The sequence below is a fragment of the Acanthamoeba castellanii genome, assembly GCF_000313135.1.
Source record: "Acanthamoeba castellanii str. Neff unplaced genomic scaffold scf7180000084753, whole genome shotgun sequence".
In the NCBI taxonomy this organism is placed as follows: domain Eukaryota; phylum Discosea; order Longamoebia; family Acanthamoebidae; genus Acanthamoeba; species Acanthamoeba castellanii.
This window is the reverse complement of record NW_004457538.1, coordinates 399324-426884: the sequence shown is the minus strand read 5'-3', so window position 1 is coordinate 426884 and position 27561 is coordinate 399324. Positions and strand designations below refer to the sequence as shown.

General features: G+C 59.0%; 13 protein-coding genes across 13 annotated transcripts in view; 7 read left to right on the top strand and 6 right to left on the bottom strand.

Annotated features, from left to right (window-relative positions):
- The window catches only part of ACA1_200250 (carrier superfamily protein), a gene marked incomplete at both ends in the record, with an annotated part of 2485 nt that extends 656 nt beyond the window's left edge, over positions 1–1829 (top strand). Inside the window, 8 exons of the mRNA XM_004341772.1 lie at positions 189–326; positions 448–517; positions 654–728; positions 811–876; positions 950–1147; positions 1217–1417; positions 1519–1664; positions 1764–1829. Coding sequence (XP_004341820.1) covers positions 189–326; positions 448–517; positions 654–728; positions 811–876; positions 950–1147; positions 1217–1417; positions 1519–1664; positions 1764–1829 — 960 coding nt within the window. The remainder of the gene's footprint in view (positions 1–188; positions 327–447; positions 518–653; positions 729–810; positions 877–949; positions 1148–1216; positions 1418–1518; positions 1665–1763) is intronic.
- A 365-nt stretch (positions 1830–2194) lies between these two features.
- Positions 2195–8084, top strand: ACA1_200240 (phospholipase D active site domain containing protein; the record flags this gene model as incomplete). Its single annotated transcript, XM_004341771.1, has 24 exons — positions 2195–2387; positions 2485–2815; positions 2906–3163; positions 3295–3379; positions 3479–3587; positions 3732–3844; positions 3954–4080; positions 4133–4270; positions 4392–4584; positions 4657–4792; positions 4881–4926; positions 5037–5221; positions 5408–5552; positions 5652–5896; positions 6028–6120; positions 6209–6316; positions 6402–6455; positions 6597–6819; positions 6949–7129; positions 7224–7337; positions 7477–7605; positions 7711–7773; positions 7854–7908; positions 7995–8084. 24 exons carry the CDS (start codon positions 2195–2197, stop codon positions 8082–8084), a joined length of 3414 nt encoding a protein of 1137 aa, XP_004341819.1.
- A 78-nt stretch (positions 8085–8162) lies between these two features.
- ACA1_200230 (uncharacterized protein) lies at positions 8163–8599 on the top strand (the record flags this gene model as incomplete). The annotated part of the gene is made up of 3 exons (XM_004341770.1): positions 8163–8192; positions 8290–8455; positions 8535–8599. 3 exons carry the CDS (start codon positions 8163–8165, stop codon positions 8597–8599), a joined length of 261 nt encoding a protein of 86 aa, XP_004341818.1.
- A 145-nt stretch (positions 8600–8744) lies between these two features.
- Positions 8745–10442, bottom strand: ACA1_200220 (fructose-1,6-bisphosphatase, putative; the record flags this gene model as incomplete). Its single annotated transcript, XM_004341769.1, has 7 exons — positions 8745–9030; positions 9114–9373; positions 9636–9721; positions 9785–9891; positions 9977–10063; positions 10154–10272; positions 10359–10442. The coding sequence occupies 7 exons, from the start codon at positions 10440–10442 to the stop codon at positions 8745–8747; spliced, it is 1029 nt and encodes a 342-aa protein (XP_004341817.1).
- Positions 10443–10804: 362 nt separating this feature from the next.
- Positions 10805–12584, bottom strand: ACA1_200210 (uncharacterized protein; the record flags this gene model as incomplete). Its single annotated transcript, XM_004341768.1, has 10 exons — positions 10805–10839; positions 10963–11094; positions 11199–11325; positions 11454–11516; positions 11605–11707; positions 11809–11885; positions 11972–12031; positions 12118–12219; positions 12305–12374; positions 12439–12584. 10 exons carry the CDS (start codon positions 12582–12584, stop codon positions 10805–10807), a joined length of 915 nt encoding a protein of 304 aa, XP_004341816.1.
- Positions 12585–12685: 101 nt separating this feature from the next.
- Positions 12686–14154, top strand: ACA1_200200 (aspartyl/asparaginyl betahydroxylase; the record flags this gene model as incomplete). Its single annotated transcript, XM_004341767.1, has 7 exons — positions 12686–12958; positions 13046–13150; positions 13264–13372; positions 13480–13560; positions 13684–13802; positions 13938–14044; positions 14136–14154. 7 exons carry the CDS (start codon positions 12686–12688, stop codon positions 14152–14154), a joined length of 813 nt encoding a protein of 270 aa, XP_004341815.1.
- A 203-nt stretch (positions 14155–14357) lies between these two features.
- Positions 14358–15020, top strand: ACA1_200190 (domain found in if2b/if5 domain containing protein; the record flags this gene model as incomplete). Its single annotated transcript, XM_004341766.1, has 1 exon — positions 14358–15020. The coding sequence occupies one exon, from the start codon at positions 14358–14360 to the stop codon at positions 15018–15020; it is 663 nt and encodes a 220-aa protein (XP_004341814.1).
- A 316-nt stretch (positions 15021–15336) lies between these two features.
- ACA1_200180 (uncharacterized protein) lies at positions 15337–15674 on the bottom strand (the record flags this gene model as incomplete). Its single annotated transcript, XM_004341765.1, has 2 exons — positions 15337–15542; positions 15641–15674. 2 exons carry the CDS (start codon positions 15672–15674, stop codon positions 15337–15339), a joined length of 240 nt encoding a protein of 79 aa, XP_004341813.1.
- A 664-nt stretch (positions 15675–16338) lies between these two features.
- ACA1_200170 (uncharacterized protein) lies at positions 16339–16757 on the top strand (the record flags this gene model as incomplete). The annotated part of the gene is made up of 3 exons (XM_004341764.1): positions 16339–16477; positions 16590–16661; positions 16735–16757. 3 exons carry the CDS (start codon positions 16339–16341, stop codon positions 16755–16757), a joined length of 234 nt encoding a protein of 77 aa, XP_004341812.1.
- Positions 16758–16954: 197 nt separating this feature from the next.
- ACA1_200160 (DEAD/DEAH box helicase domain containing protein) lies at positions 16955–20729 on the bottom strand (the record flags this gene model as incomplete). The annotated part of the gene is made up of 11 exons (XM_004341763.1): positions 16955–17269; positions 17366–17455; positions 17546–17756; positions 17875–17960; positions 18059–18433; positions 18509–18687; positions 18779–19211; positions 19308–19774; positions 19886–19976; positions 20131–20582; positions 20708–20729. The coding sequence occupies 11 exons, from the start codon at positions 20727–20729 to the stop codon at positions 16955–16957; spliced, it is 2721 nt and encodes a 906-aa protein (XP_004341811.1).
- A 323-nt stretch (positions 20730–21052) lies between these two features.
- ACA1_200150 (uncharacterized protein) lies at positions 21053–21856 on the top strand (the record flags this gene model as incomplete). The annotated part of the gene is made up of 4 exons (XM_004341762.1): positions 21053–21167; positions 21270–21440; positions 21582–21663; positions 21790–21856. 4 exons carry the CDS (start codon positions 21053–21055, stop codon positions 21854–21856), a joined length of 435 nt encoding a protein of 144 aa, XP_004341810.1.
- Positions 21857–22129: 273 nt separating this feature from the next.
- On the bottom strand, positions 22130–25922 carry ACA1_200140 (glutaminase; the record flags this gene model as incomplete). The annotated part of the gene is made up of 14 exons (XM_004341761.1): positions 22130–22242; positions 22351–22490; positions 22598–22668; positions 22750–22846; positions 22987–23194; positions 23368–23824; positions 23902–24022; positions 24110–24318; positions 24439–24648; positions 24727–24804; positions 24927–24981; positions 25061–25412; positions 25492–25585; positions 25674–25922. The coding sequence occupies 14 exons, from the start codon at positions 25920–25922 to the stop codon at positions 22130–22132; spliced, it is 2454 nt and encodes an 817-aa protein (XP_004341809.1).
- A 223-nt stretch (positions 25923–26145) lies between these two features.
- ACA1_200130 (SH3 domain containing protein) lies at positions 26146–27197 on the bottom strand (the record flags this gene model as incomplete). The annotated part of the gene is made up of 4 exons (XM_004341760.1): positions 26146–26367; positions 26466–26582; positions 26699–26770; positions 27012–27197. The coding sequence occupies 4 exons, from the start codon at positions 27195–27197 to the stop codon at positions 26146–26148; spliced, it is 597 nt and encodes a 198-aa protein (XP_004341808.1).
- Between the last annotated feature and the right edge of the window lie 364 nt (positions 27198–27561).

The window sequence follows — 27561 nt, the reverse complement described above, 5'->3', positions numbered from 1 at the left end:
TGAATTCAATCCACAGAGAACAGACGAACGCCGGCACTCTATTTGCTCACCCGACTCGCACAGTGCATCTACAACGAACTCAAGCGCCGAAACATGTAATCACGCACGCACCGCACAACACACACACAGCACGCACGCACGCACGCACGCACGCACGCACGCACGCACGCACGCACGCACGCACGCAGGCACCATCGCACACGGACATGACTCTCGGGCGAGCGCTAATCGTGCGCGATTGGGCCTACGATCTGTACAGGTGGCACTTCTGGGGCAGCGACTGGGCGCACGGCGATTCGCTCCTCTTCATTCTCACCTCCGCTCAGGTACGCGTTGGCCTCCTCCTCCCTCTTCCTTCATGTTTCCTGGTGCCGCGCGCGCAGGCTCTGGCTCGTTCCTCATCTCCGCACTACTTCCTGGCTCCGTGTTACCCGCCTGACCGCACAGATCATGTACGCCTACGTGATGCGACCCGAGACCCTGCCGCCCTCCTACTACAAATTCATCGTTCGCTCAGGTAACCACATAAATACGGCCCTTATTATTTTAATTATTACTATTTTTATTATTGGATAATGCACAATTTAAATACACGATAAATAAATAAATAAATTTTTCTATAATAATGTAAATGGCTTGGCGGACCTGGCCAGGTCCGATCGATGAGTGCGTGTTGGAGGGGGTGCGCCGAAGCAACCGCAACAAGCCCATCGACGTCCAGACGCTCGGTACCTCCACACGGCCAGACCATTTTTTTTTTTGCGCCCAATTTAGTGCTGATTCCGTGTGCTCTCCCCCCCCCCACAACAGTGGACTACGTCACCAAGCTGGGAACGCCCGCCACCATCGCCCACGCCATGGGCTTCCTCAAATCACGTGCGCACTCCGCTCCCAGCAGCTCGCCGTAGATAATCGAGTTTAACACGCAACGCACACAACGCACGATCAGACCCCGATGGTCTGCTGCCGGTGATACCCTGCAGCATCCTGCACCCGCGCACGTCGTCGTGCGTGGGGCACAACATCAACACGTTCCTGTCGACCTCCAAGAAGACGCTGCCCATCTACGCCACCTTGACCTTCGTCCCCATGATCGTGCTCCAGTTCTTCAAGCTGCTCCGCAACCCCGTCACCCTCCTCAGCCGCGGTTCGCCTCTCCGACGTGTGTCGTGCGTGTCGTGCGTGTCGTGTATCGTGCGTGTGCGGTGCTGACCAGGCCACGTGGGACACTACGCGCGGGCAGGTCTGCTGTCGAGCCTGAGGTCTACGGTGTTCCTGGCGTCGTTCTGTGCGATGTACCAGGTCATCATCTGCATGCAGCGAAACTTTGTGAGCCGGGACCACCGGATCGTGTATCTCCTCGCCGGCCTCATCTCGTCCTTCTCCATCTTCATCGAGAAGAAGGGCAGGCGCTCCGGTACCCACCACCTCCCACATCGTCGCGTGTGTCGTGTCGTGTGTGTCGTGTCGTGTGCGTCGTGCGGCTTACCATGTGTTCTTGGCGTCTGGTCACGACAGAGCTGGCCCTGTACACGCTGCCCCGAGCAGTCGACAGTATCTACATGCAGATGCTCGACCACAAGTGGATGGGCTCCGTCCCGCACGGCGACCTGCTTCTGTTCTGCACGGCCATGTCGGGCCTCACCTACTTCTACCACAACCAGGTACGTGCTTGCTACATCGACTTGGAACCCAAGATGGGAAATGATGATGATGACGATGATGTTCTCGCTCATCGTTGTTTCCCTTTCCTCCGCTGCCAGACGTCGGTGATGTCGCCCACCCTGCTGTGGGTGTTCAAGTGGCTGCACAAGTCCAAGTCGGACTGAGCCTTGGGTCTGGCTCAACTCTTTTTGTTTCGTTTTTTTCTTCTTTTTTTGACAACGCCACCATCGCGTCTCTCTCTCCCTCTGGTACTGTCGTGCCCTCTTGCACCTTCACGTCTTCAACTGCATCTCGAGTGTACATTCACGCGTCGTCTCGGCCTCTTCGTTCTTTGGCGAAAAATGGTCAAAAGCCATTTTTTTTTGTTTGGCCATCTTTCAGCCAAATCTACGAGCAGCCACACGAGGACCTGGAACTTGCCCCCCTTGACCTTCGCCTTTGATCTCTACTTGCTCAGCGTACCATCATCCGTTTTGTGTAATCATCAATCGCGAACAGCGTAATTTGTTGCTCTACTCGAATTTGATCGATGCAGCAGCAGCCCTATAACTACGGCCCCTATGGAGGAGCCGCACCACCTTATGGCTACCCCCAGCAGCAACAACAGCAGCCGTACGGCAGCGGCGGGTACTATGCAGGACCACCGCCCCAGCAGCAACAGCAGTGGGTCGGCTATGCGGCAGGTCCACCGCAAGGTGGCGGCGACATCCTGCACTTCCCTGGTGCCCCATCTGCTCCAGGTACCACATATATTTATTTATTTATTCATATTCATCCTATTTATTTGCTCTTTTTATTTATTTATTTATTTTGTGCCAGCCTACGGCGGACCGCCAATGTCGGGTGGTGCTCCCTACCCCGCGCCCGGCTCTGGCTACGCGCCCGCTCCCGGCTCTGGCGGCCCCTATGGCGGCTATCCCTCGCCACCGCCCTCCACCGGCGGCCCGCCCGGCTCCGGCTACGCCCCGACCTACCCCTCGCCCGCTCCCGCCGCCGCCGCCTATGGCGACCGGGTGACCGGCTACCCGGGCAGCGGCCCGCCGTCCTACCATTCTCCGCCGCCCTCCGGCTACGGCCAGCCGCAGCCACCACCAGCGTCGGGCTACGGCCAGCCGCAGCCGGTGTACTACCAGCAGCCGCCGCCCGCGTCGTACTACCCGCCGCCCCAGATGACCTCTTCTTCTTCGTCGTCGTCGTCGTCGTCGTGTGGTGGTGGCGGTGGTGGACCGTCTCCGTGCAGCGGTGGGCCGCCGCCGGCCATGTACGGCGCCGGCGGTGTGCCCGAGCTGTCGCCGTACATGCAGAACATGACGATCGTGGACAACCACAACGCGACGGTGGTGGCGCCCACGCCAGGCGGAGGCACGATGGTGTCGTCGTCATCGACGACGGTGGAGTGCTGCGGACCCACTGGTGCCGCCTCGGCCGCGCCGCCTCCGGGCGTCATAACGCCAGCGCCCAAGAAGGACATTGTCAACCAGTCCGAAAAGGCCACCGGGTGCGTCTCGCTCTCGCGCCCTCCATCGCGCTTCAAACTCACCGCGTTGTGTCGTGTGTGCCGTGTGTGCCGTGTGTGCCGTGTGTGTCGTGTGTCGTTGGTCGTGTCGTGTCGTGTCGTGTGCGACACAGTATGGGCAAGTTGTGGCGAGCAATGACCAAGGTGACGGAAATCACGCAGGCGGGACAGGACCGCGCCCTCGTCAAACTCGAGAAGGTGCCCCTTCATGACAAGTTCAGTTGGCTCGCATTGCAGCCTCTTGGATCGTTGTGTGTGTGGTGGCGCGAGCTGACCACCACACGCGCTCGTGGGCAGACCCGAAAGTGGATCGTCGACAGCACAACCGATGCGTCGATCTTCACCAAACCGCCGCCGTTTGCCTACAGCGTGGAGACCATTCAACCGCTCCTTGGCACCACCAAATGTACACACCCCACTTGCCCCGTCTCTTCCATCTCTCTCTCTCTCTCTGTGTGTGTGTCGTGTAGTTGGTCGTGTCGTGTACGCACATCGACGCATGGAAAGTGCGCGTTGCTAAGTACTTGACGGCACCACCGCTCTGCTGCAGTCTCCGAGGCCGAGCTGGAGCAACTGTTCTACTTCTATCGCGAGCTCGCACTCTCCGAGATCCTCGCGCCGGCGCGGGCCGCGTTGCTTCTGCCTCCCGCCGCCGATCAACCGGTACTTCTCCTCCCGCCCCCACTCACCTCGTCACCCAGTTCCGTGTGTCGTGTGTCGCGTGTGTCGCGTGTGTCGCGCGTTCGATGACCAACACACATCGCGTCTGCAGATGTACGCCGATCTCCAGCAGAGGGCGTACTCAATCTTCGTGGACGGGTCGGGCAAGGCCACCCACCTGTCCTTCATTTCCGCCGTCTCTGCCCTCGCGCGCGGCAGCCCGCAGGAAAAGTTCCCCCGTACTCCCTCCCTCTCCCTCGCCTATGAGAGTGTTCAATTTCCTGAACGCAGCTTTGGTTTCAGTGCTGTGTCGACTGTTTGGCGACGGCGGCTACGTGCACCGTAACAAGGTGGTCGAGCTCTACATGCAAATTCACCGCACCCACAAGCACGTCGAGGGCCAACCGGACACGATATCTGCCGCCCTCGGTACTCCCCCCCCCCGCTCCTTCGCTTTTCTCTCCTTCGTTGTCGTTTTTCGTTCTTTTCTCTTCGTTCTTCACTTTTCGCTCTTCGTTCTTTTTGACGCCGACGCTGACATTGCGATTAGACCAAGTCTTTGGCGACCGGCCGAGCCTGGGCCTGGACGAGTTCCAGGCGCGGTGCGCGGGCGCGCTCACGGACGAGTGGTGGGACGCGTTCGGCCTCTTCTCGGGCATCGTCGAGCAGTCGTGGCGCAAGGTCGAGGCCAAGCTCCACAGCCGGCCCGAGAAGGAGGGCTTCCTCCTCAAGGAATTCGTTCGGTATGCAACATTCCTCACATTTCGTGTGCGTGTGCGCGTGCTGCTATGTTGACCGACCGTGGTGGGCGGCAGGGTGGGCATGTCGTCGTGGGCGCCGCACTGGTGCTGCCTGAAGGAGGGGTTCTTCATCTACTACGAGAAGCAGCTCAACATCCACTCGAACAAGGAGGACATCGACTACAACATCTGGGAGACCAGCCGCAAGCAGGTAACGTTCGCCCTCCCATATTTTGTATCGATATAACTTTTTTTCTCACGACACACACACACACACGCACGACACACGACACACACAGGAGAACATATCTCGCGTGGTGTCGCTGAACGTGGGCATTGGCCAATGTACGCATAGAAATTGAATATACATACTTATATAAGCTCTGTGATCCTATTGGACACTAACATAACAGTTTATTGTGTTGTGTTGGTGTGTTGTGTGTGATTGGCCCAAGGTTCGGCGAAGTGGTCTCCGACCGGGAAGCACGAGTTCAGCTTCGAAGTGGCGACGCCCCACTATCGGCGCAAGTTCGCGGCGGCCACCAGCGAAGAGTGCAAGGAGTGGATCAAGGCCATCAACCAGCACTGCATTAACTCCGTCGACCAGTTCCCCTTCCAGAGCACCCTCCCTCTCCACGAGGTAAACCCACACACACGCCACCGCACACACACGCACACACACGCACACACACGCCACCGCGCGCGCGCGCGCGCGCGCGCGCGCACACACACACACACACACACACACACACACACACAGAGAGAGAGAGAGAGACGCACACGCACCACCGCACACGCACTGACGCGTGCGATGAATGGTCGACAGAAAATCAATGCGCGTTGGCTGGTGGATGGGAAGGACACGTTCAAGGAGATGGCGCGCGCCATTCGCAACGCCAAGGAGTCCATCTTCATCGCCGACTGGTTCTTCTCGCCCGAGATCTACCTCATCCGCGAAAACGAGATCACCGGTTCGTCTCACCCGCACGACACGCACCGCACACGCACACGACACACACCGCACACGCACACGACACACACGCTCATGACACGACACGCATGCATTGCAGGCGCGACGGAGATGAAGGAGGAGAACCGGTTGGACATGATGCTGCAGCGCAAGGCCAACGAGGGGGTGCAGATCTGCGCGCTGATCTGGAACGAGACCAAGGTGGCGGTCAACCTCAACTCGCAGCACGCGCAGCAGTACCTGGAGAACCTCCACCCGGCCATCAAGGTCATCCGCCACCCGCTCGTCGCGCCGGTCAAGTGGTCCCACCACCAGAAGATCCTGGTCGTCGACCAGGACTACGCCGTACGCCGCCCACTTCCATTCCTTTCTATCGCCGCACACGCCGTCGCGAGTGTCTCACTCGCGTGTGCGGTGTGCGATGACGCATGTGCGGTGTGTGCGATGGCGTGTGTGCGGTGTGCGGTGTGCGATAGTTTGTGGGCGGATTGGATCTGGCGATGGGGAGGTGGGACGACCAGTGTCATCGCATCACCGACTCGCAGCCGCCCTACCGATGGAACGGCAAGGTACGACACACGACACGACACGACCAACGACACGACACGACACGACACGGCCCCTTAATTAATGAATGCTGTCGGGCACCACGACCAGGACTACTACAATCCGCTGGTGACGGGGGTCAACAACGTGCAGCGGCCCGACGTCGACTACTTCGACCGCACCATGAACCCGCGCATGGCCTGGCACGACGTTCACACCGTACATCGCACCACCATCGCCTCTTTTCTTTTCTTTTTTCATTTTCTTTCTTTCTTTTTGCTCATATGCGCTGTGTTCACCGCAGGTCGTGGACGGCGACGCGGCCAGAGACGTCGCCGCCAACTTCATCCAACGATGGGTACCCATCGCGTCGTGTCGTGTCGTGTCGTGTCGTGTCGTGTCGTGTCGTGTGCGGTGCGATGTGTGGTGGTCGCCAACCTCACACAACACACCTTCGTGTGCGTGTGCGGTGGTGCGTGTCGTGTGTCGTGTCGTGAAGAACCACCACCGGGAGGTGATTCAGGGGGTGACGCTGCCGTGGCTGCTGCCCAAGGCCGCCGTCGCGCCGCGCACGCACTCCAACGTCGGATACGGCACGTGCGAGGCGCAGGTCCTGCGCAGCACCTGCGAGTGGTCCATCGGGTCCGGTCCGCACACCGAGACCTCCATCCTCCACGCCTACCGCTACGCCATCTCCAACGCCGAACACTTCATCTACATCGGTACACCCCCCCCCGTGCGCGCCGTGCGTGCGTGTGTCGCACGTGCCGTGCGTGCGTGTGCGTGCCGTGCGTGCGTGTGCGATATTAATATGGTGATGATGGTGATGGCGATGATGGCGATGAATGCAGAGAATCAGTTCTTCATCAGCTCGACGGGGGGCGCGCCGGTGGAGAACGACATCGTGGCGATCATCTTCGAGCGCATCCGCAAGGCCGTCGTCAACGGTGAGGTGTTCCGCGTCGTGGTCATCCTCCCCGTCCACCCCGACGGCACCTACGCCACCTCCGCCAGCGTGCGCAACATCATGCGGTACGCACCGGCGTGTGTCGTGCTATCGTCGTGTGCGTGTGCGTGTGCTGTGTGCGTGTGTCGGGTCGTGAGCTGATTGCGAGGCAATGGTAAGGTGGAACTACCACACGATCACGCGGGGCGGCACCTCCATCCTTGAGCGCTTCACCAAGGAGTTCCCGGACAAGACCGCTAGCGACTACATCGTCTTCTGCGCCCTCCGAACCTAGTACGCACCACGACACGACACGACACGACACGACACGACACGACACGACACGACACACAAGACACATAGCACGACACACAGCACGACACACGGCCGTTCTGTTTGAGGTCTGACAAGCGCGGCTTGTGCGGGGGTGAAGCGATTTCCTGGCGCGGGGCACGGCGGTGACGGAGCAGATCTACATCCACTCGAAGCTGCTGATCGTCGACGACCGCCTCGTCATCTGCGGTTCGGCCAACATCAACGACCGCTCCATGCTCGGCAAGAGGTCTGTCGCTCGCTTCGCCCCCCCGCCCCGCCGCCCACTCTTTTTTCGCTCTTTGTTCGTTCCTTCCTTCATTCTTTGGCTGACGACGACGAGCGGCTCGCGCAGGGATTCGGAGATCTGTGTGATGCTCAACGACACCGACTTTGTGGACTCGCGCATGAACGGAGCGTACGTTGTGTGTCGCAATCGCAATGGTCATTGGCGGCGATGCCGTGTGCTGATGTCTTGCGCGCGCGTGACTTGTGCAGGCCCTACAAGAAGTGCAGATTCGCCTACGACCTGCGGCGAAGCCTGTGGCGCGAGGTACGCAGGCCGAACTCATTGAGCCAACGACACGCGTGTACGTGGGGGGGGGGTGTTGATTGACACGACCTGCGCTGCGTTCACAGCATCTGGGGCTGTTCGACCACGAAATGGACAACATCGACGACCCCGTGTGCGAGGCCACCTTCAAGTACTCGCCCGCCCTCTTGGCATGAAGGCACGATTCTTTCTTTCTTTCCAGTCACTCACGCGCCAATCTTCTCAAAAAAAACAGGGGCGAGTGGTGCGCGAGAATGAACGCCAACGACAAGATCTATGGCGAGGTACTACACCGCACGACACACGCCACACCGCACACACACGCCGCACGCACGCGTTTACACAAACACACGCCCGCGCGCCGCTATGTGTGTCATACAGGTGTTCCCGGTGGTGGCGCACGACTCGATTCCGTGCCTGCTGTTCTTGAAGGACTGGAGCGCGACCATCAACGAGCAGGAGTGCCACATCAAGAAGTCGCACCTCATGACCATCCGCGGCCACCTCACCCGCTTCCCCCTCGACTTCCTCAAGCACGAGGACCTCGGTAAAGCCCCCCCCCGCCCCCGTGTGTGTCGTGCGTGTCGTGGGGTGGTCTGACGTGTGTGTTGCGTGACCGAACGCAGCGCCCAACCGAGCCGACATCAAGAACCTCGACCTTCTCTTCACCGACGAAGACGTGTTCACATGATCCATCGCCACCATCTTCTTCTTCTTCTTCTGCATCATCATCTTCTGCATCATCATCATCACCACCATCAACTGGTTGCAAAGAAAAGAAGAGCAATGTTCAAGCGATTGTGTACTGTGGGTTTGGGGGGGGGTAGAGAAGAAGCTTAGAGAGCGGCCTTGTCTTCGGAGGCGGCGGCGAAGAAGCCCTCGAGTTCGTTGATGAGGTCGGTGGAGCCGAGGAAGACGGGGCAGCGGTCGTGGATGCCCTTGGGCTCGAGGTCGAGGATGCGGCCGGTGCCGGTGGTGCCCTTGCCGCCGGCCTGCTCCATGAGGAAGGCCATCGGGTTGGCCTCGTACAGGAGGCGCAGCTTGCCCTGCTTCGATCGCTTGTCGGCCGGGTACATGAAGATGCCGCCGTACACCAGCGTCCTGTGCACATCGGCCACCATGCTGTGGTCGCACGACACACACGCGTGTCAGCCCACTGCGCGTGTCGTGCGGTCGTGCGTGTGCGATGAGAGGAGAGGCCATACCTGCCGACGTAGCGGAGGGAGTAGGGGTTGCCCTTGGGCGGGTTCTTGACGCTGTCGACGTATCGCGTGACGGGCTCGTACCAGAAGGCGCTGTTGCCCTCGTTGACGGAGTAGATGTTGCCCTTGGGCGGGACCCGGATGTTGGGGTGCGTGAGCACGAACTCGCCGGCCGTCGTGTCGAGCGTGAAGCCGTTCACGCCGTTGCCCGAGCTCAGCACCAGCATCGTCGCCGTGCCGTAGAGCGTGTAGCCAGCAGCCACCTAAGCCATGCGCGCGTCAGTAATCGTCATCGCTCTCAGCTCTCAGCTCTCAGCTCTCAGCTCTCAGCTCTCAGCTCTCAGCTCTCAGCTCTCAGCTCTCAGCTCTCAGCTCTCAGCTCTCAGCTCTCAGCTCTCAGCTCTCAGCTCTCAGCTCTCAGCTCTCAGCTCTCAGCTCTCAGCTCTCAGCTCTCAGCTCTCAGCTCTCAGCTCTCAGCTCTCAGCTCTCAGCTCAGCGTATGTAATCCTCAGAAGCTCAACGTACGAGCTTGTTGCCGGGCTGGAGGAGGTCCTCGGTGTAGTCGGTGGTGCCCTTGGCCGACTTGCGGTGGTAGATGCCGAAAATGGTGCCTGCGGAGAACAGTTGGGCTTAGCGACTTGGGCCGCGAGTTGTGGCGAGGAGACGGTGCTTACCGATGGAGACGTTGGCGTCGATGTTGGACGAGCCGTCGAGCGGATCGAAGACGGCGACGTACTTGCCGAGGGAGGCCTCGACCACGATCGGGTGCTCGTTCTCTTCACTGCGAGTATTGAGTAGTGCGGGAAACACCCAACGTAAACGACTACGCTACGACCGATTGAGCTGCGGTTGGCGCTACACGGTACCTGACCATCACGCAGACCTTCTTGCTGCGCTTGAGGGCGGTGATGAAGGCCTCGTTGGCGATGACGTCCAGCTTCTTGACCACCTCCCTGTGGAGAGAAGAAAGAACAAGGTTTGCTTTTTGGCTGGGCCACATACACTGCGAAAAGATTTGAGAATGCTGGGAGGGCCCTACGTACCCCTGCACGTTGGTGGTGCCCTCGACACCGTAGAGATCGAAGATTCCAGCGGCGCGCACCTGGGCCGACACGTACTTGGACGCAATCTCGATGGCATGCAGCAAAATCGACAAATCACCCTACGATCGCAGCACAAAGGAAGGACACTCGGTCAACAACGCGTAAACTACTTCGCCCAGGAGTGTTATTAACTCAATCGTCGTACCTGGGCAGTGGGGTGATGGTGCTGCTCCTCCAGGATGAACTGGGTGAGGGTCATCGGGTAGGCCTGTCTTCCTTGCGTCTCCATCACGGTAGTAGATTCTTAGATTGTGCCTCGATGTGATGCAGATTTATAGATGTGTAGCGGGCAGCTGCGTAGCTTCGCTGTTGGCGGGGCGATTGCGTGGGATACTGACCTTCCCGACGCGCCGGCAAACATGTTGCCCGTGCGAGTTCACGCCGGCTGTCGACAAATTCAAAGTCCTGGTTATCAGGCGGAAATCCCGACGATACCAACACCCACTTCCCGCACCCTTCCGCCTTTTGGGACCACACAACATGGGCTGAACAACATGTTGTTTGTTATTCTCCGCGAGCACACACCCGTCCACAGTTTGTTTGTGGGCTGTTATCTACATATGGATGCATGTGGGAGGGCCTCACTGGTCCTTACAGGCCGCCTTGCTGGAACGGATTCACGCTCTCTGCACGCAAGTAACGCGAACATCAGCGTCATCAAAAAGATGAGTCTAAAACAGCTGATGGTGATGCAACTGTGACATGGTAGCACGAAGAAGAAGAAGAAAGAAGAGGACGTGAGTACGTACTCTTCCTCTTTCTCGGGATTGAAGTGGGCGAAGTCAACGACGGGGGCGTGGTCTGCGATCCGGCGGACGAGCGAGTGCCAGCAGAAAACGAGCGCGGGGTGGTCTGCACCGGCGTTGGCGGCACCACGATCACTGCACACACACACACACACACACACAACACGCACACACCGCACACACGTCAGGCACGAGCTGCGGATGCGGGTAGTGGCGGAAGCTAGGTCGGTAATGCGAACCGGTGGGCGGATAGGCCGGGTAGAGGAGCGAGGTCTCGTGGGTGTCCACGGCGTCGGCCTGGATGGCCGCGTCGGCCTTGGGCTTGGCCGTTTGCGAGAGCATGAACCGATTCTGCTCATCGTAGACCTGCACGCGCGCGACAGATGGGTGAGTGGGTGAGTGCCATGATGACCACTTGTGTAAATTGTGTGTGTGCTGTGTGCTGCGTGCTGTGTGTGTGACAATGCGCAAGAGTGGAGTGAAGTGGTACGTACCTCCCTGAAGATGACCTCTTGGTCGTTCTTCCACGTGGTGAACACGTTGCACATGAACGTGATCTGTTGTGCAGGGCCGCACGTGGAAAAAGAAAATGGTCAGGGAGGAGAGTAGCGGTCATGGAGAGCGATGAAAAGCGAGCGCGCGTACAAAGATGGCAATGATGGCGGCGAAGACGAGCGAAAAGATGGAGGCCATCAAGTCAGAGTCATTCGCGACCAGCACCACGGCCACTTGGAGCGGAGAAAACAGGCTGTAAGCACGACACGACACACACGACACGACACGACACGAATCGACGAGGTGAGTAAGTTGCTCGTGTTGGTGGTGGTTAGGAGTGTGTTTGCTGTGTACCAGAACACAGTTTTCGAGATGATGGGCGGGTCCCAGAGCATGAGGTCGCACACTTCCGTGATGTCGTTGCGAGAGACCTGTTTGGCGGCGCCGGCCACAGCCATTGTCCGGTGTTGATGTAAGCAGCGCTCAGTCAGCACAGTGACCAGAGCGAAGGACGTACAGCTCCCCTGAGCTTCCGAGGGCTCGTGACGGCGACCCGCACGTTGGGCGACTTGATCGGCTGCCGAGAAGAAGAAGAAGAAGGTGAGGCGTGTGCTGATGAATTGGGAGGAAAGAAGAAGAAGAGAAAGGTGGAGAGGGACGGACCAGCGAGCCCTCCCTCTTGTAGATTCGGTAGAGCTTCTTCTTGGTGAAGAAGCGCCAGGCAAAGGCGCAGCTCAAGAGCAGCAGTCCCACACCGAACGGCAGCTGTAGTCATCGAGTAAAACAACAAAGACAGGTCTGGCGCCAAGATTCTCGTGCAGGATGGCTCAAGAGGGAGAGGACAAGGTACCCGCCATGCGTGCGGGAGGGCAAACTTGGCCAGCAACAAGATCACATTGAGTGCTACGGCAGTCGTGTATCTGACCACGAAGCCCATCGATTAGATCTCACCCCTTGCAGAATAATTCGGCATAGATTGTGTACCCGATTTCCTTGTAGGTGGTGTCGCTGGAGGACTGGAGGGTCTCCATCAGGTCATCATAGGATTCAATGGGGTGCAGCAGGAACTGCCACAAAGACCGGCGTTGCTCGTCGCCAGCAGCATCATCTTCGGCCTGGCTACTGCTCATCTCTGTTTGCTCTTTTCTCTGTTGATTTTAAAGATGACAAGTGGTCGAATTGTTTGCTTTTTCTTTTTTAGAAATAATCAACATTTGAAAGAGCCAACGTCATGGAGGCCGCAGATGCCCTGCAGCCACTGTCCATGCTGCCCGCGCAATCGCGGGAGAAGCGACCAGAGACCAACCACTACTTCTACGATCCCGCCCTCTTTCCCCACCTCGACGTGCTCACGCAACACGCCGAGCTCATCCTTGAGGAGCTTCGTGCCGCGCTCGGGTCAGCCATCGTCTCCGCCGAGTCACGCAACGGTGCCGAGCTGTCTGGCGTCTGGTGCGAAGACAAGCAGTTCGACGATTTCTATCAACGCACCAAAAATCAACAGGTAGCGTCCTGCCCTTCTGTAACATTTATCATCCGATTCATTAATTATATTATTTTATTATTTTTATTTTTTTATGGCCTTGTGCAGGGTTGGTTGCACTGGTGGTCAGTCAACAACCCAGACCGGCCCAACAACGACTGGACCATCTTCGGACTCATGAACAACGGCCAGTACATGACCGAAAACTGTGCTGTATGTACTTCTCCTCCCTCGTCTGGCTCCCGCCCTTCGTGCGTGTTGCGTGTGCGATGGCGTTCGTGCATCGGTTGTAAGTAGCGACTCACATCGTACACACGCGCGTGCAGTTGTGCCCTCAAACAACGCGGCTGCTTGAGCAGGTGCCGGGCATCCGAGTGGCGGGCTTCTCTCGCATTCAGCCTCGGTCCGGCATCGACACCCACAAGGGCTTTACGGGTACAACGCGTCTCCTCGCTCGCGATTGGCACCACTGTGCAGCGTGTTTGTGTTGTCTTGCCATCGCCCGTGTGCTCATGGGCTCTGTCTGTGGCTGTGGGTCGTAGGTCGCATGTACGGGGCGTTGGCCTATCACTTGGGCTTGCTGATCCCCTCATCGGGCGCCAGTCTCGTGTGCGGACCCGAAGGTGCGCCGCTGAGACTCGCTCTGTTTTTGACTGTGCGTTGCTCGTGACTGTCAAGACTTGAATCATGACATTCTCGATTGACCGAGACTATCATCAAACCGGTTCTGTTTACGCCACCATCAGTGCACCATTGGCGAAAAGCGGGCGAGGTGATCGTGTTCGATGACACCTACCCACACTCGGCCTGGAACGACAGCGACTCAGAACGGATCATCCTGTACATAGATTTCAAAGTCCCTGAGGTACGTCGTCGTTGCTTATATCACTCCCCACATATTGTCTGCGCGCGCTTGGTGGTGTTCGGTACCAAGGCCTCGCTCACCTCTGGTTTGGTTTGTGTTGGTGTTGCGTTGCCATTGAACTGGGTGTTGATGCAGGAGGTTGTGCCCAGGCTGCCACCGCTGAACTTGAGCGAGTTCGTGTCTGAGTCTGACTCAGAGGACGAGGAGGAGAACCAAAAGCTGCAGCAGTGGCTCAACCTTGTGTACGCACGCATTCCCTGCCGTGCAGATGCTGAGTGAACAGTCCCGATCACACTTACATCTTCTCTTTCTTTGCCTTGTGGGTCTATGTAGGAAGGATAAGCACAGCTGAGTCAGGCGTTTCAGCAACAACAATGCCCATCAAGCCAGCAAAGGTGGCCTTCTTCAACCAAAACAATGCCAACAATTTTTGCTCATTTATTTCTGGCCTATTTCTTCGACCTGAAGAAGAAAAAAGTGAATCCTCGTTTTTTCTGGGAGGACCCCACCAACCCAGCGATTTCCATTCGATTCAGCATCAACACAAACATCATCATGTCGGAAGAGGCTGAAGTTGCGCTTTTCGATCCTACGCAAAAGAAGAAGAAGAGGACGAGGAAGGTCGTCGCGGACGCCGCCACCGAGGAGGTAAAGGCTACCGATGCCGCCCCCGATCAGGCCACATCCGACGAGGTCGCCCCTTCCACATCCACCAATGGCGAGGATGCCTCTGCGGCTGCCAAGGCCGACATCGAGGACTACTCGTACGAGACTCTGCTCCATCGCGTGTTCGAGCTCGTTGGCGATAAGCCCGATCAGAAGCGATCCAAGCGCGTGCCGCTGCCCGAGGCCTACCTCGTGGGTACCAGCAAGACCCTGTGGTCCAACTTCCCGGCGATCGTGAAGGCCCTCAATCGCAACCCCCAGCATCTCCTGACCTACGTCATCGTCGAGTTGGGAACGACGGCCAATTTGGACGGCAGCGGCCGCGTCGTTATCAAGGGTCGCTTCATGCCCAAGCAGCTCGAGTCGCTGCTCAAGAAGTACATCGACGAGTACGTCGTGTGCAAGACCTGCAAGGGACGAGACACCGTGCTCAAGAGGGAGAACCGTCTCCACTTCCTTGTCTGCCAGTCTACCGTCTGCGGATCGTCTCGCTCCGTGCCGCCCCTCAACAAGGGTTACGTCCACAACATCCGCCGTAAGAAGGGCAACTAAATCGATCGTATTCACCATCTCTCATTCTTCTCGCGCCCCTCTTTCTCGTCTCCCGATTTTTCGATTTCGCTTCTCCCTCCCCCCTGCGCCGTGGATCAGTACTGTACACACTCTCTATTCGCCCTGTTCATCGCTTCCCTCTCATGAACGAACGCCAATAAACAAGAAGGTGGCAGAAGACAGCGACGTAGATGAACGAGGGTGTTTATGCAAAGCTGCCGAGCTTAAAATAAGAAAGAAGCGCCCAGCAATCGACTGGGTCGCTGTAAAGATGAAGAAGCGCGAGCAGCTTAGGAGAGGAGTGGAGGGATAGAGCTTAGGCGCCCCTCTGGGCACCACCGGGCTGCTGCTGGTGGTTGTAGTCCTTGTGCTTGTAGACGATGTCGCCCTTGTAGTTCTCGTACTTTTGCATCTTGGCCGAGGTATGCTCCTCCTTCCTCTTGAGGAACTGGGCCTTGTCCTTGGCGATGTCCAGAGGCTCCCGCGAGTCGGCCACTTGAAGCTCAGCCTTCAGGTCGGCGGCTGATGATAACCACAAGCATGAGGTCAGCTTTCCAACAACATGTAGCTGCTGAAGAATGTGGACATCAAATTGTGTAAGTGTGGGGTGGAATGCTTACCGTCCTTGGTGTTGGTCTTGTTGATGTCGCTCATGGTCAGTTGGTTTGTTGTAGGTTGGATTGGTTTTGAAGAGCTCAACTTGAGTTGGTTTTATACTTGGCCACGCATAACTCCAGGACTGTGAGCTCTGCCTGTTCACCCTCCTGCTTCTGACTGGAGGTCATGGAAAAGTGGAAGAACTCAGCCACTGCCCCCAACGACCTGCTTGAATCCACGGACTGTGCCCCGTGCTCTGCGGCCTCAGCGCACGCGTAATTGGCTCAGAATATCAAATTCTTTGCGTTCTTTCCTTATATGGACTCGCAACCCCAGCGCCAACAGAACTCGTGGGTAGCTTGCAGCGTGCTTATCTACAAGGAGGAATGACATCGAGCTGTTCACCTTCCCATTTTCTCCATCACCAACTTCGGCTCCACACCACACTACCGTTTTTTTTTTTTTCTTTTTTGGGTGGCGGCCACCCTGATTTAAGATCCGTCCTTGGTTGGTGGTCACCATCTTCTTTTAGGGCGTGAGGAAAGTACTTTAACACTCCGGCCGTCCTGGTGTACGACCGGCCACCCGATGCGGGAACCTCAGCACAGCCTGGCCCGCCTTTTTTCTTTTCCTTTTTTTTGCGGCAAGAAATGGTTTTGCAATTCCATTTCCTGGTTGCTGGTAAAAATCGAAATCAAATCGAAATCAAATCAACGAAAGGATGTCGGCTGCCAGAGGAGTGCGCACGATTATCAGGCCGGTGAACAAGGGCACCTACTTCGGCCGGTTCAACCAGTTCTGGAAGGAGGTCACTCTTGAGGACCCTGCCATCTCCATCTCCTTCTTCCTTGGTGGCCTTGGTACCCCCCCCCCAAAGCCAAATTTGATCTCCGTTGAGTGCAGCTGCCTGGAGCTTGCATTGGCACTCGCTTAATTTCTCAATTATCATTCATTTTTCTCTGCCACATCAAGGCGTGGCCATTACCTTCCTCTCCATGCCTAATGTCCGCGGCATTCTCGTCCCCTTCAAGTCACCCAAGCAATGTATGCCCCCCCCCCAAAGCTTAATCATGATTCCGTTCTGCCACTGATTTGCCATCATGGTGGTGTGGCACAGCCTGGTTTGGCGAGCACTACTAGCCCAGTGCCAAAACAACAACAAAAAAAGATGGAAGTTGAGCCCACTACGCTCTGGTGGTGTAGCGGTTGTCTATTCTGAAAAAAACAATCACCTTCTTCAACTACTACAAGTGACTTCCCATCACCATCACCGTCACTATCTTCTTCTTCAGCCTCTTCTTCTGGTGCTGCCCAGTTGAGGCCTCCCTTCTCCTCTTCTAGGGGGCGTAGATGACGGTCTCTCGTCGGGTCTTGCCCTGCGTCCCGGCGGCGCCCGGCTTGATCTTGGCCGCCGGGTGGTGGGCCAGCTCGTTGGGCACCGGGTTGCCCGAGGCCTGGAGCATCTGCTTGAGGTCGTAGAACAGGTCCGCGTCGTCGTTGGTGATGAAGGAGACGGCCACGCCCTTCATGCCCGCGCGGCCCGTACGGCCGATCCTGTGCGTGTAGTCGGCGATCGACTTGGCCATGTCGTAGTTGATCACGTGCGTCACGCCCTTCACGTCGATACCACGACCCGCCACGTCCGTCGACACCTACGACATAACAAGACCGGTCAGAAAAACGACACACACGACACACACGACACGCACGACACACACACGCGACCACACACACACAGGGCACAGTACCAGGATGTCGATGGTGCCGGCCTTGAAGCCGTCCATGGCCTCCTCACGCAGTTCCTGGCTCTTGCCACTGTGCAGCGTCGCCGAACGGAACTGTTTGTTTGTTGCGTTGGTTGGGGGGTCAGCCAAGCAATGTTAACATATTGGGGGGGAGGGGTGAGAATAGAAGAGTGTTCGACGTACGCCGGCTTTGTTGATGGCGCGCGAGAGGATGTCGCAGTTCTTCTTCTGGTTGACGAAGACCATGATGGGCGGCGCGATGCCCGAGTAGAGGAGGTTGAGGAGCTTGTTCTTCTTGTCGTTGTCGCCCTTCACGAACTCGACGCGCTGCTCGATCTTCTCGCCGGCCTTGCCCACCTCGCCGATCTGGATCACCGCCGGATGCCGCAGATACCTGTAACCAGCCAACCGTGCGCACCGTCAGCGCCCGCACGACACACACCGCACGACACGGCACGACACACGCGGCACACAGCACGACACGACAAGGGGGTGAAGGTGGGGAGGTGTACTTTCTGGCGAGGCGTTCGACGGCGACCGGCATCGTGGCCGAAAACATGACCGTCGTTCTGTACACGTGGTCGGGCTTCTCCTCTTGCTGCACACACGCACACGCACCGACCACACACACACGTCAGCATTTCGCCGAAACAAAGAACGAAAGCGAAAAGAAAGAACGAAAGAAAGAAGACGTACGAGTGCGGCCATCTGCTCCTCGGCCGTGGTCTCGTCTTCGGACTTGAGGTTGGACGAGGGCATGGCGTCGAGGATGGTGGTGACCTGCACCTCGAAGCCCATGTCCACCATCCGATCGGCCTCATCGAGCACGACGTAGTTGCACTGGTTGAGCACCACGTAGCGCTGCTCGAGGCAGTCGACCAGCCGGCCGGGCGTGGCGATGAGAATCTCGGCACCGCGGCGCAGCGAGAAGCCCTGCTCCTCGATCGACTGGCCGCCCACCACCGCCACCGTGCGGAAGCCCATCGCGCTGGCGAACTTGGCCGCCTCCTGCTCGATCTGCAGCGCCAGCTCCCGCGTCGGCGCCATGATCAGCGCGTACGGCCCGTCCGCCTGTCGTCGTGTGTCGTGTGTCATTGTCAGTGAGTGTCGTGTCGTGTCGTGTGCGGTTTGAGGGGGGGGGCATACGGCGTTTTCGGCGGTCATGGGGGGCAGCTTGGAGATGTAGACGAGCATGGGGAGGACGAAGGCGCAGGTCTTGCCGGAGCCCGTCTCGGCCAGACCGATCAGATCGCGGCCCTGCAGACCGATCGGGATCGACTGCATCTGGATCGGCATCGGCTGCTTGTACCCCGCACTCTCAATCGCTGCACACACGACACACTAGTTAAAAAAAAAAAAACCATCATACAACACACGCGTGTGCGTGTGCGGTGTGTGCGGCGAGCGTGTGCGTACCATCGAGGAGCACGGTGGGGAGCTTGGACTCGCCCCAGTTGCGCATGGGCACCGGCACGCGGCCGCCCTTGGTCGAGATGCTGTGGTCCTCCTTGAAGATGCGCCAGTCGCGCTGGGTCATCTCGCCCAGGGCCTTCTGCGACCAGTGCCGGCCCGTGTCGCCCCGCCCGAGGTAGGACTCGTCCAGGCGGCGCTCGACGCGGGCCACGCGCGAGTGGTCCTTGTCGGCCTCAAAGGCCTTGAGCTGCTGCTTCTGGTCGATGCCGGCCAGGAAGCCGCGGCCGAACGAGGGCCGCACGTCGAGGCGCTGGTTGTAGAGCGGATTGTGGTCGCGCGACGTGTCCTCCGACAGGTCCCACGCGAACACGAACTTGAACTTCTCGCTCGGCTTCACCACCTTCCGCTTCTCCTTCTTCAGCCCCAGGTAGTGCGCCTACATATAAGCAACGTGTTGTTAGAACACGACACATGACACACGCGTGTGCGCACACGCACACACATAGATGGAATGACACGCATGCATGCATACCTTGATTTCGGAGAGTTCTTGGGATTCCTCGCGGGTGAGGTTCTCCTTCTTTTCGAGCTCCTCGCGCCTGCGGTCGCGCTCGCGGTCCGGGCGGTCGCCCGCCTCGTCGCGCCCGCGGCCGCCGCGGTCATCGCGGTCCGCTCTCTCGCGCCCGCGGTCGCTGCCGCCGCCGCCGCCGCCGACGCGGTTCTTCTCGAGGTCGTCGTTGCGGCGGTCGCGCCAGTGGTCGCGCTCGCGGTCACGATCGCGATCGCTGCGATCACGGTCACGGTCACGGTCGCGCTCGCGGTCACGATCGCGGTCACGCCCGCCCCCGCCGCGTCGGTCGTCGATGAGGTCGGGCTTGGCGGGCGGGGCGTCGTCGGCCTGGTGGAAGAACTGCTGGCGCGATTCGCGGATCTCGGCCGTCTTTTCCTGCTTCTCCTTCACCTGCGCCGCGCGCCTCTCCAACGCCAATCGCTGCCTCTCTGTTGACATAGCACGACACACACAGCACACGACACGACACGCACGGATGGGTGAGTGTGTGTTGTCTTCTGGTGGGCTCGTTCGTATGCCCGGAAGGGGGAAGAACAGACCTTCTTTGGAGAGGAACTTGGGCTTGGCGCTCTCCTGGGCGCGCTGCTTGGCCAGCTCCTCGATCGACACCGGCTCCGGCCTCGCCGACAACTGCTCACCCACGACACAACACGCACGACACACGCACACACAGCACACATGCACACACAACGCACCACACACGCACACACAACGCACAACACGACACGCGCGCCTTAGTGGCCCGAAAGAGGACAACGGTGATGGGGGCGCCTCGTGGTGTTACCTTCTCGGTCGGGCGGATGCCGGCGATCTTGGCCTCGCGGTGGTGGGCGCCCGACGAGTTCTGGAGGAGGGCCTCCACGCGCCGCGCCTCCTCGAGCTCCTCCTCGGTCGGCTGCACCACCTCCATTCCGTCGTCGTCGGCGCCGGCCGACGTCACGCCCATCGCACGCGCGTGCTGCGCGTCGGCGTAGGACGAGCCCCGCGAGCCGCGATCGTTGATGTCGTCGTCGCGCCTGCGCTTGGCGTCGCGCTGGTCGTCGATGTCGCGGCGGCTGCCGCGCGCGCCGTCGTCCCTCTCGCGCGAGCGCTTGCTGCGATCGCGGTCCCGGTCTGAAACGTAGCGGTCGCGGTCTCTGTCGGAGCGGCTGCCGCTGCGGTAGTCGTCGCGGTCGCGATCTCGGTCGCTGCGGTAGTCATCCCTGTCGCTGCGACGCACATCACGCTCATCTCGATCTGCAGTTGCACGTGCAAGATGGAGATTGGAGGAGAGTGAGATGGGATGAATTGACAAGATGATTTGCATTAAATATTAAAAGAAATAAAGATAGGGTAAAAAACAGAAATGGGAGGCTAAATACCAGAGCGTCTGCGATCTGACATGGTCTGTTGGTGCGTAGAATACTTCTTTCTGATTGGAGGGTGGCGAGATGCTTGGCTTGCTGCGTGCAAGGAGAAAGATGATTGAAAGACAAAATTGATGATGAATCAGATGGCCAAAAGTTGCCGAAAAAGCAACCAAAAAAGAAACTACCACTCTGTCCCATAATCGAATTACCGATATTCCACAGATTCCTTTACCTGCTAGAAAATGCAAAGCACGGACCAACCTTTACGACCGACCAATAAGCAGAAGTGTCCTTTACGCAGGGAGTGGGGAGATCTGATTAGGTTTTTTTGGTTTGGGATAGATTTTGAGAAGGGAGATGAAGGCCGCTTTGTTCATCGCAGTGCTCGTCGCACTCATTGCTTTTGCCCGTGCCCAGGGTGGCCCACCCCCCTGCCAGAAGTACAAAATCCAGATGTTTGGAGGCCAACACGGTAATTCCCCCCCAACCCCCTCTTCAAGTCTCTGCTTCTTCTTCCTCTTCTTCATCATTACCTCTTGTTCGTCCGCTGAACTTGATGAGGCCGGTGGTGAAGGATTGGAGCAGTACCCCTACAACAGGGAGCTGTCCAACGTGAAGGACCTGCAGGGCGTGCGCGCCATGATCACCCTCTTCGATGAGGAGGGCATGGAAGAGGGCATCATCTACTTCGTCAACGACGAGTACCTCCGCTCCGTCCCCGTGAACGAGTACCCCGCCCTACCTGGTATGCCCCCCCCCTCCCAAAGTAAAACCTCGTAGATCATCGTCTGTGTCGATCTATCCATCTATCATGCCCTTCATCATCATCTTCGTCGTCATCATGTTTTTCTCTCTTTCAAGAAATAACACAACCCAACAACAACAGGCAAGGTGCAGATCTCGGCTCAGCCCTACAGCCAGTTCAACAACGTTCTGAGCACTGTGGCGAGCTGCGTTGCCAGAGTCACGTGCGTGCTCCTCTTCTTTCCGACCAACCGCAGCATATTCATCGGTGCTCGTTTGCTGGCCATGGGAGGTTTTCTCACCACTCCCCCCCCCCCCCGATAACGTGGGCTGTGGTGCGCGCTCATCAGTGTGGAGTTCAAGCCCGAGTGCACGGAGTCGCAGAAGGGCGTCACCGTCGTCAACTTCGCCAACTAATCTATCCCTCTCTTCTTCTCTTTCCTCTTTCTTCGCCCTAGCCTCATCACACACCACAGCCATCTTCCTATTCATCACTATGCGTTTGGGGCAAAATGCAACAGAAGAAATTAAGTTATTGTTGTTGGTGCTGCTGGAATCGAAACAGTATAGCTGCAGTACATGCGGCCATACTATGCTTATATATGGGGCCAATATATATGTGGCTTATATTGTCTATGGCTAATATTATATTATTGACCAGAGATGATGATCCAGGAGGAGGAGGGGGTATTATGGCTTGGCGGAGTGGAGCGAGGGGTACTTGGAGGAGAGTAGTTTACAGAACTTGCCCAGCGCAGGGGACGCGGGCGGCGCGAAGACGGCCAGACCCATCACACCCGGCACTGCATCCCAAAGAAACAACACGACACACACGACACACACGTGAAGAGCGCCAGCCGGTGAGAAAAGTGGTTGAAGGCGATGGAAAGGAAGTCAGGGGGTCCACGTACCGACGATGAAGGCGCATCCGGAAGTGGTGGAGGCCTTGAGGGCGATGGGTCGGTCGGGCGTTTCGTTGAATTCCGACAGCCCGCAGCAGCTGGCCAGCTGGTTGGCCACCTCGTCCGCCGCGTCAGACTTCGCCGCTTGCCTGTCGCGTCGTGTTCGTTCGTTCGTTCGTTCGTTAGCCTTTGTGCGCACACGACAAACGACACTACACATAGCGCACGGCACGACACGACACCGAGAGTTGCGTACTTGAGGGACGAGGGACAAGCGCCCGAGTTGGCGAGGGTGGCGGCCATCACGGCCAGCGTCTCGCACGAGGCCTGTCGAGAAAGAGAAGAGAGCCCGGTCAAGACCAGTCGCTACTACGTAGGTTTGACTGTGAGCGAGATGGGCGCGCGCACCTCGATGGCGCAGGCCTGGAAGAAGAACTCGAGGGTGGGGACCACCTCGCTATCGAGCCCGCCGCAGCTCTTCAGCCAATAGGCCAGCGCATAGTCTCTGCACATAGATGCCACACATACCATTGTCCGTCAGACCGCACACGCCCACAGACACACATACACACGCACGCACACCACCGCGCGCGCGCGCACACACACACACACACACACACAGAGAGAGAGGAATGCGGCGCGTACTTGTTGGAGGTGGAGCGGAGCGAGAGGTAAGCGGGCATGGAGCAGGAGAGGTAGGGCGTGCCGGCGAAGGCGGCAAAGGACTGGAGGAGCTGTCCGATGCGCGACGGCGCGTCCTGGCCGGCGAAGAGCAGCGACGACAGCTTGAGCGCGCCCGCCGACGTCAGCCCGTTGTGCGGCTTCTTCTCCGCATTCAGCGACAGTACATCGCCTGCGTCGCAAGAGCACCACAACACACGGTGCACGACACGACACGACACGACACGACACGACACGACACGACACGACACGACACGACACGACACGACACGACACGACACGACACGCACACATTATTAGTTACCACTCGCGCAGCTTGGTTGCAATTGTTGTCGACCACAGTACCTGCCGGGGCTCGCTCGGATCCGACTTGAGCGGAGATTGCGCGCGCGCCCGATTGGCTGATGGCAAGGGCCTGGAGGAAGGGGAAGGCGCACTGGCCCAGCGCAAAGGGCTGCTGGCTGGCGCCGCCGCGGGCGAACGTGGTGCCGTCCGTGGCGCAGAGCGCGAGCGCCAGACCGCCGGCCGACTCGAGCATGGCCCACACGTCGGCGCAGAACTCGCGGTACTCGCCCAGCTGCTGCGTCGGCCACTTGGCGGGCGCCACCACTTGGCCGGCCTCTGTCGACAACGACGACTGCGATGTCGACAGCGGCGACGAAGCCGCGGCCGCAGGCGCCGGAGCCGGGGAACGGGTCAACAGGGGTGACGTGGCCTGTCGCGATGGCAACGAGCCCAGACCACCTTCGGGCGCCCTGGCCAGGACGGCCGTCGGGCTCTTCTTGAGCTGCGCGGCCGTGGCCTGGGTGATGGTGGGCGCCACGTCACGTGAGTCAAAGTCAGCGCGATCGGATCGGATTCTAAGAGGGGACGACGCACGGCGGTGGGCTTCGACTCCTCCTTCTCGACCTCGACGGCGGCCGGCACGGGGACCGGGACTGGGACGGGAGCCGGCACCGGAACCTCCGCGGGCTCGGAGTTTTGGTCGGTGGGTGCGGCCCTGCACAATGTGGTTACCATGCAACACAACGCCAGCGTTGTGAGACCCTGGCGACCAATGGCGAGAGAGAGAAAGAGAGCCACGCACTTTCGCAGATTGGATCGGAAGGAAGCGGCGGGGGCGTGGGCGGGGCCGGGGGCGGAGGCGGCGGGGGCGGGCGACGCGGCGGGGACCGGGGTGGAGGCGAGGACGGAGGCCACGACCGACGGCGCGCCGGTCGTGGCCGTCGGAATGACTCGCTTGGAGCGCGACGGCCTGCGCCTGTTCGACGCTCCCAGGGCGCGCTTGGGTGTCGCCTGGTGTAATATTGCACGGCACGCGCACAACACGACACAACACACAACACGACATAACACACGAAGGAAGTGATTGGTCAGAAAGAGGAGAAGCGAAGGTGGAGATTGGGCGTCGCTTACCAGACGAGCGCTGGCGGATTCGATGTCGGCGAGCTTGTCGGCCACGCTGGCGTCATCCGCGCCGAGGCCGTCGCCGCTGGAGCTCATCGGGCTCGACGCGCCCGACGACGAGTCCGACGACCCGGGGTTGAAGGGCAGCTCCTCCACGAAGTTTGCCGGGAACCAACCCGTCTGGTCGTTCGCCGTGCCCTGCCACCAACCCGACTCATCCTACATCGGCCGTGACGTGTCAGGTGTCAGCATCGAAAAGAAAAAGAGAGAAAAAAAGGAGAAAAAATGGAGGCCCACCTTGACGAGCACGTAGATGGTGTCTCCTTCACCAAAGGAGAGTTCCTCGTCGGCCGTGGCTTGGTAATCATGCAGCGCCTGTGCGTGTGCGAGTGCGTGTGCGGTGGTACGTGCGTGTGCGGTCGCGCGTGCGTACATAGATGTTAGCGGTTACGGCCACGCCCAGCGTGCGGTGAAGTGCGTGCCTTGGCGAGGGCCACGGTGCCCGGGGGAGCGTAGGCGTCCGTCGACGCCTCGAGCTCAGGCGTCGGCGCACTAATGCGCGAGAGAAGAAGTGAAGCGTTTTAAGTTCCCACGAAAACGAGAGAACTCTGGGGGGTTGGCAGCACGGTACGGTATCGATTCCTGGCCCTGAGCCGCTGGAGCCGCTCGCCGGAGTTTTCCGCCGAAGGGCGACGAGACGACGAGCTCGGGGACGGGCTCCGAGACGGAGAGCATCGGACGCGCGGCGCGGGCCGGAGGCGGCGGCCTCCTCGATGCGTCGCCGCCCGCCGGCGGTGGAGTACCGCCGCCCGCCGGAGCGGGAGCTGCGGAGGTGGCGGGGGGAGCCGTCGCTCGGAGGCCGCCGCCAAAGGGCGACACCCCGCCGGGTGGGGGCGCGCCGCCAAAGCCACCGCCGCCGGCGCCGGCCAGAGCCGCTGCGGCCGCGGCCACCCCGCCTCCGCGTGGTCGCTCCTCGGGGCCTCCTGCGGGACCGACGGCCAATCAGAAATCAGAAAGCGCCAACGATCAACGCGTCGTGATTGGTGCGGGGAGGGGCCCTACCGAACATGGTGCTCTGCGCTCGGGCGGCTACGGGCGGAGCGCCAGGGCCGCCGCCGCCCAGGCCAGCGTGAACCGGTGTCGACTGCCTGGCAATCTATAAATATTGCACGGCGTCAGGTGTGTGTCGTGCGTGTGTGTCGTGCGTGGTGCGCCGCGGCGAGCCGACCGGGAATGGGACGTACGTCGCGCGGCCTCGTCCCGGGTCCGCCGCGGCCGGCGAATGGACCTGGCGCGTTTGGGGCTCCAGAAGCGGGCGGCTCCCTCGGTGCAGATGCTCCTGGCCCGGCAGGCCCAGGAGCAGGTCCGGCTCCGCCGCCGGCCGGCCCGTTAATGGCGGCAGTTCGGCGCTGCAGTTTGGCCATTAGTTCGTTGGACGGAGCGCCGGTCGGCGTCGACGGTAGCCCAGGCATGGGCACCGCTCCCACGGGCATGGCGGAAAGCGCGGGCGCCTCCTCCTCATCCGAGTCGTCGTCCACTGCATCATTGGGAGCAAATTAAAAAATAAATCAATATGGATTAACATTCATAATTGTAATAAAATGAAAATGATGAAATATGGAAATCGAGAAAGAGCACAACAAAGAGGGCGGAGCGTACACTGGTCAGGCTGTGCATTCGAATTGTGTGTGTGTGTGTGTGTGTGTGTTGTCGCTTTTAAGTACTTCCATGCTTCTGCATTAGGTGTGGACAGGAGGCGGGGTACGGTACCCCATCTTCGTAGGGCTGGGCAAAGTTGGAGGGAAACAGGCCCACGGTGCCGTTGAGTTCGCCCTTCCACCAACCGGACGGGTCTTCGGTGATCACCGTGACGATGTCGTTCTCCCGAATGGTCAGCTCGTTCGGCGCCTCCGAGTCATAGTCGTACACCACCATCAACTGGTGTACACAACGACGCACGAAACGCGCCAGGCGTCAGATCTGGACGTACCGGCGGAGAACAAAATGTGTGCGTCGTGTTCAGCCCACACACGCACCTTCTTCTGCGGTGGCGGAGGCGTGAGTGCGGCGTAGTTGGCGGCGACTGGGCTGACGCCCTCCTTGAACAGCTGCTTCCAGGGCACGCGGTCCAGCTTCTCAAGCGTGACTGCCACCTGCACTCGCGCCACAGTAGAGCGTAGAGCGTCGGCCCGTCGGCGAGACGAGCAAAGCGAAGTGAGTGAGTGTGCGGTCATGATGATAGTTGTACACGGGCAATGGTAACGCGTACACGTCCGCTCTTGGTGAGCTTGTGCCCGCGTTGGCGAGCCTTCTGCGTGTTGACGCGGCCCCACAGCGGCCCCTAAAGAAAAGACGTACATTGGAAGGGAGAAAAGAGAGACCGTCACAAGTTGTGGCTTCAAAGTGTAGCCACCTGACGTAATCAATCGAGACACCAATCCGCTTCCAAAAGGAGTAGACGGTGCGAATAATAAGAAAACAAGAACACAAGGATGCATGGAAAAAAAGAGAGATAATGTCCCGGATGATGGAGTAATTAGAGAGGATTTGATTTGTTGGGGGGGTAAGGAAAGCAGCAGTACGTCGAGTAGGGGCTGAGGGAAGTCGCGTAGCGTGAGGCGAAGGCTGTTGTCAGCAAGGGCGAGCGTCACATCGCTCTTGCGAATGCCGCGCGGAACGGGGAACGAGACCCGCACTAGCGTCTCCGTTTGTGACCACCTCCACCCGCTGCCTCCTCCGACTCCTCCGGGACCGGGAGTCCTCCTCATCCTCTCTATCAAGATGAAAACAAGCTCTCACTCTCGTCTAATCTCGAGGAATCCTCGGCCGATCGAGTTCGTGAGCAACACGAGGCCAACCAAGCCACCGTTTCCTGGGCTTTGGATTTGAAAAAGAAAATTTAAAAGAAAATGATATCAAAGGAATGCTTGGCATGCTTCTGATTTTTTTTTCTCAGCAGAAGAACACCTCTTCGTTTCTACGTGCAGCCCTAAATAGGGTGGATACCTTTCGAGTTCTGGCAGTCGCGCCCTTCGAGTAACGGTAACGGTAAAGAAGCAACAACGTGTTGTAACCGTACCACGCAAGTGAAGTGAAATCAACATCATTGTGATCACAAATTCAATCCGCTAC